The sequence below is a fragment of the Thamnophis elegans genome, chromosome 7, assembly GCF_009769535.1.
Source record: "Thamnophis elegans isolate rThaEle1 chromosome 7, rThaEle1.pri, whole genome shotgun sequence".
In the NCBI taxonomy this organism is placed as follows: Eukaryota; Metazoa; Chordata; class Lepidosauria; order Squamata; family Colubridae; genus Thamnophis; species Thamnophis elegans.
Window position 1 is genome coordinate 32,679,580 of NC_045547.1, and position 15,123 is coordinate 32,694,702.

The following is a 15,123-nucleotide window of genomic DNA, read 5'->3' on the forward strand; positions in this document are numbered from 1 at the left end:
AGTTTTGTATTTCCTTTAAGATTTTTACCTATTGAATATCTTGAAATAAAGACTGTAGAATTACAACTGTTCATCCTTTAGCATATTGTGTCTGGCCAATATTATATTCACACATTGAATAAATTTAGCAATAGAACCGAAATGAGATTTGAATTGACTTTTTTTGATCATTCAGAAACATGGAATAAGTTGATCTCATATTTCTATATCTTCTAATTACATAATTTTTAAACTTGTAAATTTTGTAGGTCAATTTCAGCAAAATAGAACAATTTGTCTATTCAGTTTTTACCTGGTAAACTTTCCTACTAGATGTGCTGGATCATGTTAGTGACAAGTTAGAAAACTAAAAATTAGGCAAGTAAAGAATGGAATTGCTGAATTATGTTTAATGCTATCTATTTCCCAGCAAAATCTTGCTGAAACAATGGTGTTTAGGCATGTGCACTGATTTGCTGCTCTTAGTTTTTAAGCACTGGGGTTAGTAGCAACTGTAAGATGTCACATTTGACATTTGAGGGATATCTAAAAGCTTATAACCCTGGAACCAATGTGAGTTAATTGATAGTATTGCATAGCTGAACTGGGTATATTCTAAAATATTATTTAACGAAATTGAGAGGGCTGTTGAGGTGATATTTTATTTTTTAAAGAATAATCTAAAACTAATTAGATAGCCATTCTATCAATACTGAATAAAAACCAGCTGAAATGTTTGCTAAAGTGCTCTAATCATTTTTTAATTACTTTTCTCTCTAGATTTGGATCTCTCTTTGATTTGGAACATGACTTACCAGATGAACTTATCAGCTCTACGGAACTGGGACTTACTAATGGTGGTGACATTAATCAACTGCAGACTAGCCTTGGTATGGCACAAGATGCTGCTTCTAACACAAAACAGTTGTCAGAACTGCTACGAGCTGGCAGCTCGCCAAACCTTAATATGGAGTTGCTGGGTCAGCACAGAATATGGCCAGTCAGCCACAACAGAACAATCCTGAATGGGAATCTTAAATAGTATGGTCAAAAGTCCCATGGCACAGGCTGCACTGACATCTCCAAATTTGGGGATGGGTACAGGTGGGCCAAATCAAGGTCCATCAACTCAGTCCACTGCAGGAATGATGCAAACAGTAAATAGTCCAGTAAATCAGCCTGGAATGGGAATGAATGCAGGAATAAATGCTGGCATGAATCCTGGTATGTTATCTGCAGGAAATGGGCAAGGAATGATGCAAGGACAAGTTATGAACGGTTCAATTGGAGCTGGAAGAGGACGTTCCAATATGTCATATCCAAACCCAGGAATGGGAAATGCTGGTACTCTAATAGCAGAGACATTACAGCAAGGTTCTCCTCAAATGGGAGGGCAGGCAAGCCTGAGAGGTCCGCAGCCTGGAGCAATGAACAAGGTATGTCAAGATTTATTTTGAATATTGACAATGAAAAATACATTTTCAAAGTGCCATCCTTTAGGGGTGCTTTTGGGTGTCTTGCCAGATGCCTCCAGCATGTTTGCAGATAATACATATAACACAAACATACATAATCTTATCAATGTATATTAAGAATAAATATTACATGGATGTGAACTGTATAATAACTCATCTATTGGAGTCTACGTATAGTACATTATTCAAACAGTTGCTTGAATTTATAATATGGAAGGTTTTCCATATGTAGAATGATTGTGCATCAGGTAATAAAATAATAATAATTTGTTTAATTGCAAGTGCTAAAAACTACTCCATAGGCTAATACTGTTCTTAAGAATAGCATTAATAATAGAATATGTGAGAGAAGATTATATTGGCTTGGTGTCTTGAATTTTGGGTTTTGCAAAACATTGTAGATGCAAAATAACATGAATTTGAAATGCTACTTTTCAAGACCCAAATGATTGTATTGAATGCAAATACTTATTTTGCAGATTAAATGAAGTTTTCAATCATTTTGAAAGTTTTTTGAATCAAAACAGCCATTTGAACTTGAAATGGCATTTTGAATTCAAATTACCATATTTTTCGGAGTATAAGTTGTACCTTTTCCACCCAAAAAAGAGGGTGAAAATCTGGGTGCATCTTATACATTTTGGCCTACCGAAACCCACCCCCTTTGAAAAATTGGATGTGCAGACGGTTTGGGAGGCTTGCAAAGTGCTCCTGAGGGCTGCGTAGGAGAAAATCGAGCAAAAACCAGGTTGTTTTGCCGCCCGGCCCCAGGAGTATTCTACAAGCCTCCCAAACCTCTGCATGCCCCCCCTTTTTTGGCAAAAAAAACGAGCCAGGCAGAGGGTTTGGGAGGCCTGCAGGGTGCAAAAACTTTTTTAAAAAATTTACCTCTTCAAAATCATGGTGCGTCTTATTCTGCAGTGCATCTTATAGTCCAAAAAATCAGTAGTTCAAATTCAAAACATTTTGTATGCCACTACTTTAAGAGGTGTGTTATTGTTTGTTCCTTTGTTGAAAAGTGGTCAGAAAAATATTTTTTCAATTGTTTTTCTGAGCACTTTTCATGTGTATGATGACCTTTCATACACTGCTTATACAATTGCAATTGTTGTAGTTGGTTTAGTAAATAATGTTTAAAGCTATGTTATAACACTTCAAAGCCTATAGGTGGCTTGATTTCCATTAATTCTTAGATAATATTAAATTCTCTCAGTAAATATAAGATATGAAATTAATGTATTAGGATATTATATTCTATATGATCATGGTATCTGTCTAGCCAAGGGGGGACAGGATTACAGTAGATAGGGTTTAACCTGGGTATGGATGAACATTAATTTTAATTTTTTCTCTATTCAAAGATAGCCCTAATCTTACCTGCTTTATTAAGCACTAGAAAGACTCTGGGATCATTTTTATTTTGAGTTGGTGTTTAATTGTAAGTTTTCTGATTTTAGTTAGTTTAAATTTGGATATGTGTGTAATGTATTTTTTGTTCTATTGCTTTAATTGCTATGACCACAGATGTCTTCCCAAATCCTAGCTCTTTCACGAAAAATAAGTTGAGAATTTTTAAATGAGAGTGCAATATTATTGTATAAAGTTTGTTGGTTCTACCTCTACTATCAGAGCATTTAAAGAACATGGCTCTGATATGGAAACATACTCCTGAATTCAACCATTATATTGCTAGTTTGTTACTAATTATACAGTTTACTGGTTTAGAGAAATGTTATTTGCCTTATGATTCCAGGTTTTTTTTTAAACCAAGAAAACAAATCATTTTGTAATGAAGATTTGTTTTAATTTTTTCAGATGTTGCTTTTATATTTTAAGTATCACGATTGCAGAAACAGTATGTTAGTTATCTTTATGGCAAAGCAGATTGCTACAGAATGCTACAAAATTGAATAATTCAAACCTGCAATTTCAGAAACATTACCTAAATTACCAGAATTGTTAGACATAACTTGGATCACATATTCTAATAAAATTAATTTGCTTTTGTAAATCTAGAAGATTGCAGGGGGAAAAAAACCTTGATTATCACTGCTTTCAAATAAATTATGATATGAGTGTAATTTGTCACGAGTTAATTTGGAAGGTTTATTTAATAAAGTTATTTCTCACATATATCAGCAAAATTGTATTTACTCAGTTTGTCCGTTTCTGAATTGTCTTATTATTATCTTAAGATGAGGATTTTCGCTAAAATTAGTAGGCAGTGTCTTAAATTGTATTATCAAAAGTACTTTTGAAAAAAATAATCTGTTCTATCAGTTATATAAATCTCATTGTCTAATTAATCTGTGAATACGAAACTCTGATTCATCAGAATCTAGCCTCTTATAGGCTTTATTTTGTAAGAGTAATATAATGGACACCACTCTCTTACTTTAGTTGCTGGAAGTGGATGATATGTGATTCCCCCCCTCCCCCCCCCAAAAAAGGCCACCTGGCTATTCTTATATAAAGTTTCTGTTTTCTTCTTAGAGAATAAAAAGAAACAACTAAATAACTGAGCAGTGTTTGGATTCTGAACAAGTGGCATAAGATTAATTCAGACTAAGAGTTCAAATTTAGACTAAGATAAATTCAGACTAAGCTACCATGAGAAATGGCATTGTGTAAAAAACTGTCCTAGACCATAAGTGTGAATCTAGGAAGATTCTTGAAAAAAGAAAGAAAATTAATTTTTGTTTGAGATAACAAAAGTTAAGGATATTGTAAAATTTGTTTATGATGGAATTATGAGCTTAACTAATACTGAAGCCCATGAATGGCTCTAGTTAGTGTAGTGAAATCTTTATTTCACTATAAATCTAGATCAGTTTGGGGAAGAGTGTCTGTTAGTCTAATGTCCAATAAATGTAAATAATGACATATGCCATGATTTACGTTATTTGCTTAATAATTTCATGCTGCTGTTAATGTCATAATTCATATTTTTATCATTTATATATATATGAATTTAACTATTTTATAATATAAGTTATTTGTGGGAGAGTCTAAGTTAAGAAAGTGTCATTGTACTTGGATGAATTTGACACAATTGTGTTTCTAATCATACTTGGGCAAATTAAGTATTCAATTCAGTTCAATTGCACTTTGGAATTCCAAGGTATTGGCTAGCCTGGGCCAAAAAATCTCAAAAGGGCATACCAAACCTCTTCCATAATAATTCTAAGAAAACTGTAGGAGCATATAGTTGCCAGAAATTACTTTAGACTAGTCATTTTAAAAGGATTTGACAGGTGGTGGCATCTTGCCATTTGACTGATTTGGAAAATTAAGCATTGTGTTTATTCCAGAGCTATATGTCAAAAAAAATCCTGCAAGAAGCTAAAGGCAAGCTTCCGTAGGCTGCTGAAAAATTGTATAGGAATGGTCCAGAGTGACTTTTATTTTTGCTGTGATGCCATCTCTGTTTATGGTGGCTAGGCTATGTTTTGGAAATGGTTGCAAATTGCATTTGATTGAATTGGATAGGCCTTTTACAAAGAACTTAACATTTGATAATTAGATGTAGATTTGCAATTGGAAATAAGGGAAACAAGAATGGTTACAAAGTTTTATTCATCAGTAAGAGTTACTAAATATCATTGGAAAACTATATTATATTAATGAATCAGGAAACAAATCTTTCATAGGTCAAAAAAGCATTGTTCCTTGAAGGCCTCTATCATTTTTTTGTCTTCACTATAATGGCAAAATGTAAACTTTTAGCATGTTTCTGGCTAAAGGATGGTAGCCTTTTGCTTGGCAGATTCTCCCCAGTGCACTTATACACCAGTGCACTTATACACCACCAATGTAGCTAGTGTAGCAATCCAATACATTGCCCATTCTTTCTGATTGCAAGCTTGTGGGAAAGTTTGTGGGAAAACATTACAGATTACAGCTTCCTTGTCAAGAGTAAGCAATTAGCATCTTCTGAGATTGCACCAAGTAAAAAAAGATGTATGAAAAGACTAAAATGAGTTCTAGTACTGTTCTTTTTTTTTAGATGAATTAATCTGGTTTTGTGCTTTTTACTCAAAATTCCTATTGAACAAAGTAGAATTTACTGCTTGTTTTGCTAATTGCAGTGTGTTTTATTTTTTGTCATTTTTTAAATAGTCAAGTATGCTTATTTTGGAGTAACAGTAATTTATTAGAATTCTTTCTACTTTTTATGTTGCATGCAAAAAAAGACTTGTGGATTTTCGCTTATGTAATTTAGATATACGTCAATGTTTTACATTAACTATATGTGAGACTGTGCGTTTAGGCCTGCCTTAAGTTTGAATGCCACACATTTTGTTTCAGATTTCTAAGTATCCCGTTAACCTGTAAAATACTTAGAAATTTGAAATAAAATAGGTTTATAGGCTACTCCAATAAAAAATATTCTATTGAGTGGCATAAAATTCCTCAATCTATGAGTTAAAATAAAAATAGAATAACCAAATAATCCAGTTTTGGTCGCCACAATGTAAAAAAGATGAAAGATTCTAGTGCAGAGAAGAGCAACAAAGATGATTAGGGGAGTGGAGGCAAAACATGAAGAATGACTGCAGGAACTGGTTATGTCTAGTTTAATGAAAAGAAGGACCAGGGGTGACATGATAGCAGTGTTCCAATATCTCAGGGGATGTCACAAAGAAGAGGGAGTCAAGCTATTCTCCAAAGCACCTGAGGGTAGGACAAGAAGCAATGGGTCAAAACTAATCAAGGGGAGAAGCAACGTAGAACTAAGGAGAAATTTCCTGACAGAACAATTAATCAGTGGAACAACTTGCCTCCAGAAGTTGTGAATGCTCCAACACTGGACGTTTTTAAGAAGATATTGGATAACCATTTGTCTGAAGTGGTGTAGGGTTTCCTGCCTAAGCGGGGGGTTGGACTAGAAAACCTCCAAAGTCCCTTCCAACTCTGTTATTCTGTAAATATTCTATAAATATTCCAAATATTAAAATCAAGTTCATATATTATAAAACATCAATATATAGTGTGCTCTATGGTTGTGGGCTGGCTGCTGGAAGACTCTCTGTCCAGCAGCTGGCCCACAACCATAGAGCGCACTCCTAGAGTGGCCACTGCTGGAAGACTCGTCAGCCGAGTTTTGGAGTTTGGAAGCCGGAGAAGAAGTTATGCACGGAGCGTGGCGGGGGCAGAACAGGCGCTCGCGCAATCCCCCTCTCCAGCCGGGCAGACCTCCATGCACTGAACTAGGGGGTATCCCGAATGTGCCAAGCTGTGGGAGCTGGGGAGCGGGCAAAGTGCTACGTGCCTTGGCGCCTTAGGGATATCCCCTAGGTCAGTGAATGGCGCTCTGCACGGCTGGAGAGGAGGTTTGTCAGGCGGCTGCTCATGAGTATTGTCACCTCATGGCTGCTTTGCCCCTGAGGCTGTGACTGGCTCTTCGGGAGCCAGTTTGCAAGGGAGCAGTTGCCTGGCAACTCCCCCCTCCGGCCAGGCAGAACACCACTCACCAACCTAGCAGTATCCTGAAGGCGCCAAGCAACATGAGTGCCTTTCCCCCGGCTTCTGAGGCTTGGTGCCTTCGGGATACCGCTAGGTTGGTGAGCGGTGCTCTGCCTGGCCAGAGGGGGCGGGGTTGTCCAGGGGGCTTATTTTGGGAGGTAGGCTTATATTTTTGCCCAGGTGAAAAATATGGCAAGGTGTTAGTTTCAGGACATGACGCATTTTTGGGGAAACACTGTAGGTAAATATTCAGTAGGTATCAAATAATCTGTCCTTTAGGTCTGGATAGGGAGAACAGGCTAAGATTGAATCCTAGCAAATGGAACAGCTCTTGGTTCAAAGGCCTGTGGTTTCCAGAGATACATGTTTAGTTCTGAAAGGAGTTGCACTTCTCGGTTTACAGGGAGTCCTCTTGGACTCACAGCTCTTGTTCAAACAACAGGTAGCTGGGGCCGAGAGGCCTTTGCACAGCCCCATATTTTATGCCACACAACATTTTTTTGAAACATGAAGCTTTACTTTTTGTCATTCATACATTGGTCACTTTCTGATGGGCTACTCCAATATGCTTTACATGGGATGGCCATTAAAGAACTTGGAAACTATAGCTGGTCCACAATGCAGTAGCTCAAGAGGTTATAGGCACACCTTGGGGTGGCCATCTAACACTTTGTCTTGAAGTGCTGCATTAGTTGCTATTGACTTTCAGATGCAAGTCGTGCTGATTACTAGTTGTCTGTTGGATTGCCTTCTGTCAAAACATCTTGCTATTTGGTAAGATCTAGTAGGGTGTATTCTTTATATTTTCTCTCAGAGATTGCCAGCTAAAAGGGTCTGATCAACAAACTTTAGTTGTCTCCATCCTGTGGAATGCTGTAGTCCAGCCATTTAGCTAAGACCCTCCTGACCTTCAAAATGTCAGTAAAGACTTGACTAAATGCTAGACACAGGTTTGCTATGACTCTTTCTCTCTTTGAATAAGTACCATATTTTTCAGAGTATAAGATGCACCAAGATTTTGAAGAGGTAAATTTTTCAAAAAAAGGTTTTTGCACTTTTCAGGCCTCCCAAACCCTCTGCATGTCCATTTTTGCAAAGGAGGTGGGGTTTGGGGAGGCCAAAAATGCTGAATTCAATGTATAAGATCCACCCAGATTTTCACCCTATTTTTGGGTGGGAAAGGTGCATCTTATACTCCAAAAATTATAATTATTTTAATTGTGTTTGAGAATTATTGATTCCTGATGTAAATTGATGTTTTATAATATATGGCAGGGGTCCTCAAACTTTTTAAACAGGGGCCAATTCATGGTCCCTCAGACTGTTGGGGAACCGGACCGGGTGGGTGGGTATGGCTAAGTGGTCATGTGACTGGGTGGGCGTGGCCAATTTATTGATACAGATTTTTATGTTTTACATCTATAGTTTTTATATAGTTTTATCTCACTTGTGTGCCTCCCAGAGTAACTTTTGGTGAACTGCTCTTATCAGGATCTAAGGCAAAAATATTCAGAAGGACCCAAAAGCTAATGCAGCTTCTATAAAAGCATTTGTAGGACTGAACTATTCATATAAAAACCTGGGCGAGATTGCAGCATTGTAGATATTCAAATACCTGGGAAGGAAGTGGAGAGAAAACTTCTCACAGCAAAGCCCATAAAAATCCTAATCTTGAGGGAGACATAGACTCGATCACCTTATTTCAGAAAATGTTTAGTGGAATCTTTTAGTGGCAAAAAGCCGAAAGGCTTTGTGATTAGCACAGTCCTCATATTACGAGGCAGTCCTGGTTCTGAAACATGAAGCAAATGTGTTCATTCTTTAAAGACTTGAAGAGAAAGATTCCATTGCTTCCTATTGTCCCTTCTCCTGGTTCAGGGGTCTGCAACCTTGAACACTCCTTCTCATCTCTCTTTCTCTCATCTTTTTCTCTCCCTTCCTCCCTCCCTCCCATCTCTTTCTCTCATCTCTCTCCTCTTTTTCTCTCTCCCTCTCTATCTTCCTCTCCCTGTCATGCCCCTCTCCCTCATATCTCTCTCTCTCTGTCTTTCTCCTCCTCTCTCCCCTCTCTTTATGTCTCTGTGTGTGTGTCTCTCTCTCTCCCTCTCTCTCGCTCCCTGGGTGGGAGGGTGCGCACAAGAGAAGAAGGGGGGAGGGAAGCGTCTGCTGCTCACTCCTCAGCAAGCCTGGATTTCCAAAAGGAAAAAAGAAAAACGGGTAGCGAAAAGTCCCAAGGAAAGCACACAGGGTTTTCCAAGTGAAAAGAGACACAGAGACAGGAAATGAGAGAGCCCCCTACACACAGAGGGAGACTGGCTGATGGGTAAATGTCTTTGGCAAGGGCCGAATCAAGCCAAATCTGTCTCTTCCCTTCCCTCTCTGCCTGGCAGGCGGCTGTGCTGTACAAGGTGCTGCGAGAGTGGCAGGCATGGAGAGGGGGTATTGGGTCTTCTCTCTGCCCCAAGCCAAAAGAAAACAATCCTGGCTTCTCCTTCCCTCCTACCTTTCCCCCTGCTCCCTTCCTCCCACTCAATCCTACTTCAGGACAGAGGAGTGCCAGTAGTGGGTTCCTACCGATTTGGCTGAACGCATAGTGGTTTGGCAGCCTGGGTTGCTGGAACCAGCAGAGACCCAGGCCTGCCACACCCCAAAACCAGTTTTCTGGGCGCCACAATAGGCACCACTATCTTGTTTTTCGCTTCTGCACATGTGTAGAACAATTTTTATTGCACTGCGCATGTGTGTCTCAAAGGCAGTGAACAGCGTTCTGCTGCGAGAGCTAGGCCACGCATCTCCGCCATCTAACTCGCCAATGGGGGCATTTCTGCCGGGCCACCCTCCAAAGAGCTGTTGCACTTGGTGCTCAGCGGGGAAGGGGAGTGCTTCCCCACACTGCCCTCTTGGCCCCACCGACAAGGGAGAAGGAAGGCCAGCCTTGGGGGATGGCCCCCACACCGCAAGATCTGCACCCACCATTTTCTCCCACCTGCCACCTGAGTGCAGTGGGTGTGAAGCATTTCTCCCTCTCCTGTCATTTGCCAGCAGCCATGGTGAGCTTTATAAGCCCTGCAGGCTGGAAGGTGAGGCTGATTGCGTCAATCCCTTTCCCAGCCTGCATCTCCACTTGGACTCTCCAGAGCACAGCTATTGGGGACAGCCAGAGACCATGTGGCTGCGCTGCTGGTATCCTCCCTACCTCACCCCACCGGCCCACACTCTTCAGTCTTACCTTAGCAGAGAGCAGATCCCTGTGGGCTGGGAAGGGTGGGGCGCGGAGCAGGGCTTAATCACCACTGGACAGATAGATTGTTTTGGCGGGCCGTAGTTCGAAGATGCCTCATATATGAACTTGCTTTTAATCTTTGGTTATTTTATTTTTACTTTAACTCATAGATTGGGGAATTGTATGCCACCCAATAGAATATTTTGATTGGAGTAGCCCAGTGATGGCTAACCTTTTTGTTGTTGGGTGCCAAAAATGTGAGTGTGTGCTGGCACCCATAATGCAAAGCACACCCCCACATGCACATGCGTACAACGCCCCCTGCTCCCCCCCATGTGCGCCGCACTGCTCGCCTCTTCTGTACTTTCCTGGAGCTTGGGGAGGATGAAAACCTCCGGAAGCCAGAAATGGATTGTTTCCAAACTTCTGCTAGACCCATTGGGCCCGTTTTTCACCCTCCACGAGGCTTTCCTGAAGCTTGGGGAGGGCGAAAACTGCCTCCCCGACCCTCTGGAAGGTCGAAAATCAGCTGGCCGGCGTGTGCACTCGCACTGGAGCTGATGGCTTGCGGGTTGGCAAATATGCGTGCCACCTGTGGCATATGTGCCATAGGTTCGCCATCATGGGAGTAGCCTGTAAAGTAAATGGATACATTTGAATTAATCTTAACTTTAAATCTCTAAAACTATACACAGCTGTCAAAGTTATCTGTGTTTATCTGCATGCTTACTATCTAATGTGTATTATGAAAAATAGTTTATAAATAGTTTTAAATGCCTAATACTATAAAGTTATATGTAAAATTAATACTTCTTAAATCATTTCTTAGATCCAGCTTGTACTTTATTATTTAATTTATATACATTTAGCAAGTTGTCATTCTCTGAGAAATTAAACATTTTTTGTGGATGTTACTGAATTTGAATGAAATAGTAATTCTGAAAGGTCCTGAGCGACCAGTAGGTAACAAAGTGATGAAGTGAAAGACTTGCCCAAAGAACTCTATAAAACGTGGGGCAGAGTCAGTCCAATGCCAACACATTTACCTGGTTCCAGCATAATAAAATAACCGTGGCACGACAAAACCGCGGTCCACTAAAGCGCGCCCGATTAAAGCGCGTACCTGACGTCATCAGCAGCGCAACAAATACGACCACAGAGAAAAAAGGGCGCTTTAAAAAGCGCTTTTAAAGCAAGCCGATTCACGTAAAGGTAAGGGTTAGGGTTAGGTTAAGGGTTAGGGTTAGGTTTAGGGTTACTTTAAGCGTTAGGGTTAGGTTTAGGGTTAGCATTAGGTTTAGGGTTAGGTTTAGGGTTAGGTTTAGGGTTAGGTTTGGGGGGGTTAGGGTAAGGTTTTCGCATTAATTTTAACTTTACCGCTCACAGCGTGATGTTTTCGTCGCGCTGTGATGACGTCAGGTACGCACTTTCGTCGAGCGCACTTTAGTCTACCGCGGTTTTGTGGTGGAACCAAAAATAACAGTTGCACAAAAGACAAACTGAAAAAGTATAGATATGTGATGCACAGAAAACTGCAGATATGTGCATTACTGAGGAAGAAACATGAAATCATCAACTGTCAAGTTGCTCCTTGAAACTTTCTGTTTTAGGATTCTTCCTGCCACTTCCTTGATTCACTTTCTCTAACTTATGCATTTTTGGTTTCTGAGATGGCTGAACATGATTCAAAACAGAAAGCTATCCTCCGCTGCATGCCATTTTTATAGTTTCAGCCTAGCTCTAAGGCAAAGAGGCATTTTCAAAATAAAATAGGCAATGGAAATCAGCAGTGTGATTTATAACATCACAGTTAAATTATAGACAGTAATAAGTGGTGGACCAGTCTTTTGACTTGGAATATGTGAGCCCTCCTGTGTTTCATACTTTACTATTTAAACAGTACACATAACTCAATTCATGCTTTTATTTAGTAGTTTAAGTAAAACTTAAGTTCTTTAAAGTTGAAAAGTACACACCCTTGCTTATATTTTTTAAAATAAAACATAGTTGTTACAGCTGGTGGTAGTCAAGGGGACTGAGCAAATTAGTGCTTAGATGGGAGATTTCCAAGGAATCTTAAGGGTGCACATTGACTGAGAAATTGAAAAATATCTGGAAGATCTATTTTCAGCTGCTTCTGCCTTTCAGAAGGCAGGCAAAATTGGAGCTAACTTAAGTTCAACAGAAAGATATTGAGTTATACCTTTAACATAATCATGCAATAACCAACATAACGTATGCTACATTACCATGTCAGGGAGGGGCTGGATACTCCTCCCCCACTATGAGAAGAGGCGTATCAGGTAAGTACCAATGCCCTTTCTCCATAGTGAGGGGAGGAGTATCCAGGATGGGACGTACCAAAGCCTACACGTCCCTAGGGAGGGTAACATGTGAAGGGAACGTGGCCAAACTAAGCCTGGTGGGGTGTTCCCCTGCCCTATGAACCGCCTGTAACACCCTGCGACTAAACAAAGCCTCTGCCGAGGCAAAGGAATCCAACTTGTAGTTCCTCACGAAGGGTGAGGGGAAGACCATGTGGCTGCCCTACAGATCTTGGTCAATGACACCTGCGTGGCCCAGGCCGCAGTGGTGGCCACGCTTCGTGTGGAGTGTGCTGTGATGGGACTCGGTGACTGAATACCTTGAGATTGGTAGGCCGTAGCAATGCAGGTCCGCAACCACCTGCCTATGGTGGTGGAAGTCATCTTGTTGCCCAGAGACCCAGGTTGGAATGAGACAAACAGGGCTTCGGATTTCCTGTTCGGCCAGGTACTTCTGAGGTAAATTCTGAGAGCCCTCCTTATGTCTAAGGTGTGCCCCTTTCTCTCCAGTGGGTGCACAAAAAGTTGGGCAATATCAGCTCCTGTGACCGGTGGAAGCAGGAACACACCTTGGGTATGAAGGAGGGGTCCAACTGTAGCACCACTCTGTCCTGGTGAAAGATGCAGAGGTCCTCCCTGGTGGACAGGGCCTGCAGTTCGGATATCCGTCTGGCGGATGTGATGGCCATCAGAAATACCACCTTAAGGGTTAAAAACTTTAGTAACACTGTTCGTAATAGTTCAAACGGAGCTCCGTCAGAGCGTCCAATACCTTGTACAAGTCCCAGGAGGGGTACCTATGTACCGTGGGCGGTTTGAGGTTGGATGCCCCTTTAAGGAACTGCCTGACCAAAGGGTGGTGAGTGAATGTTTGGGCCCTGCCGCACAGAAGCCTAGATGAGATGGCCGAGACTTGTCTCCTAATTGTATTGGGAGCTAACCCTCTGTCCAGGCCCGCCTGGAGAAATTCCAGCACTAAGGGAACGATGGCCCTCACCGGATCGTGCCCCCGGGAGCTGCACCATGTGGAAAAGGCATGCCAGGTCGCGCCATAAATGCGTTCCATGGAGGGTCTGCGTGTGTCCTGGATAGTCTCTATTACCCTGGGGGAGAAGTGGTCTTCCCTCAGGATGCTCCGTTCAACCGCCAAGCAGTCAGCTGGAGCCATTGGAAGTCCAGGTGCTCCAGTGACTGCTGGCTGAGGGAGATCCTCTCCTGGGGGATCCTCCAAGCTCTGCCCACTGAGAGGGATTGGAGATCGGCAAACCATGGCCTCCTGGGCCAGTGGGGGGCAATCAGCACCACTTCCGCCCCCTCCCGAAGGATTTTTTGAATGATCCTGGGAATCAGGGGCAAGGGTGGATAGGTATAGAAAAGTCCCCGGCGCCACGGGCATCGGAGAGCGTCCGCCCCCTCTGCCCACCTAGTCTGGTACCTGAAGTAGAACCTTGGGAGTTGGGTGGCAAATAGATCGACCTCCAGGCGACCTAAGCAGTCACTTCCTTGAAGATAGCAGGATGCAGTCTCCACTCTGAGTTGTCCACTTCGGCCTGGCTGAGCCAATCGGCTCTGATGTTGTCCACCCCCGCTCTATGTTCCGCCTTTAAAGGTAGAACATTCCTTTCGGCCTACTGCCCCAGTCTTTTGGCCTCCTGCATGAGGGCCCTCGATTTGGTCCCCCCCCTGTCTCGTTATGTGAGCCTTGGTGGCGATGTTGTCCGTGAGGACTAGTATGTGCCTGCCTCTGACAGAGCAATGGAATTGTACCGGGGCCAGGCGGACCGCCCTGAGCTCCAACCAGTTGATGTTGTGAGTCAGCTCCGCCTGGCTCCATTGTCCCTGCGCTATCTGAGTCTGCAGATGGTGCCCCACCCGAACAGGCTGGAGTCCGTGGTTACTGTCACCCAGTCTGGCGTCCTGAAGACTTCGCCCTTGGTTATCGCCGGGGATGTCTACCAGGTCAGTGAGCGGGAGACTTCTGTGAGAAGGACCCTGGTCTGGGAACAGCTCATGTGCCTTCGCTGGAAAGGCAAAAGGAATCATTGGAGGTCTCTGGTGTGGAGGCGAGCCCAAGGGACAATGCCAGTGGCGGCCTCCTGCATCAGCAATCTCTGGGTCGTGTTATTTGAGACCAGGCAGATCTGGAAGAAGCTTGGGGGTCTGGAAAGGAACTCAAGTGAAAGGCCGTGGCTAGTGGTGTTCTGTACCCACTTATCAGAGGAGGATTGGTCCCAGCAATCAGTACGCCAAGCACCCCCCAGTGGGAGGTCAGTTGGATTTAGCTCTAGTTTTTGCAGAAGGAGCGCCCCCCCGCCTCCTCCTCTGCCCCCTCGAAAGGGCCGCTTCTGCTGCCTGCCTCTCTGTTGTCTATCTGGGTATCTCTGCCTGGCAGAGAATCCTCCCTCGTCCTGCCTGGCACCTGAGTACCCTGCATCTGACCCCCTGAAAGAATCCTGACCCCAAAAGGAGGATCCGAAGTCTTGTCCCCGGGAGCAGGACCGTCTGGGGTAGGGCGCCGCCCTAAAATGGCCCTTCTTCGGAGCGGTGGGAAGCACCTTCTGCTTGTATTTGTTCTCGACCAGGTAAGGGTCCAGAGCTGCTCCAAAAAGGACGTCTCTCGTGAAAGGAGCCGATACCAGGCGCCACTTGTGGCGTA

The 15,123-nt window shown here is 42.6% G+C and overlaps 1 protein-coding gene across 1 annotated transcript in view; it reads left to right on the forward strand.

Annotated features, from left to right (window-relative positions):
* Window positions 1-759: 759 nt before the first annotated feature.
* Window positions 760-15,123, forward strand: part of EP300 (E1A binding protein p300) — a 75,277-nt gene continuing 60,913 nt past the window's right edge. The window contains 3 exon segments of the mRNA XM_032222087.1: window positions 760-944; window positions 947-1,000; window positions 1,003-1,415. Coding sequence (XP_032077978.1) covers window positions 872-944; window positions 947-1,000; window positions 1,003-1,415 — 540 coding nt within the window. The 5' untranslated portion in view covers window positions 760-871.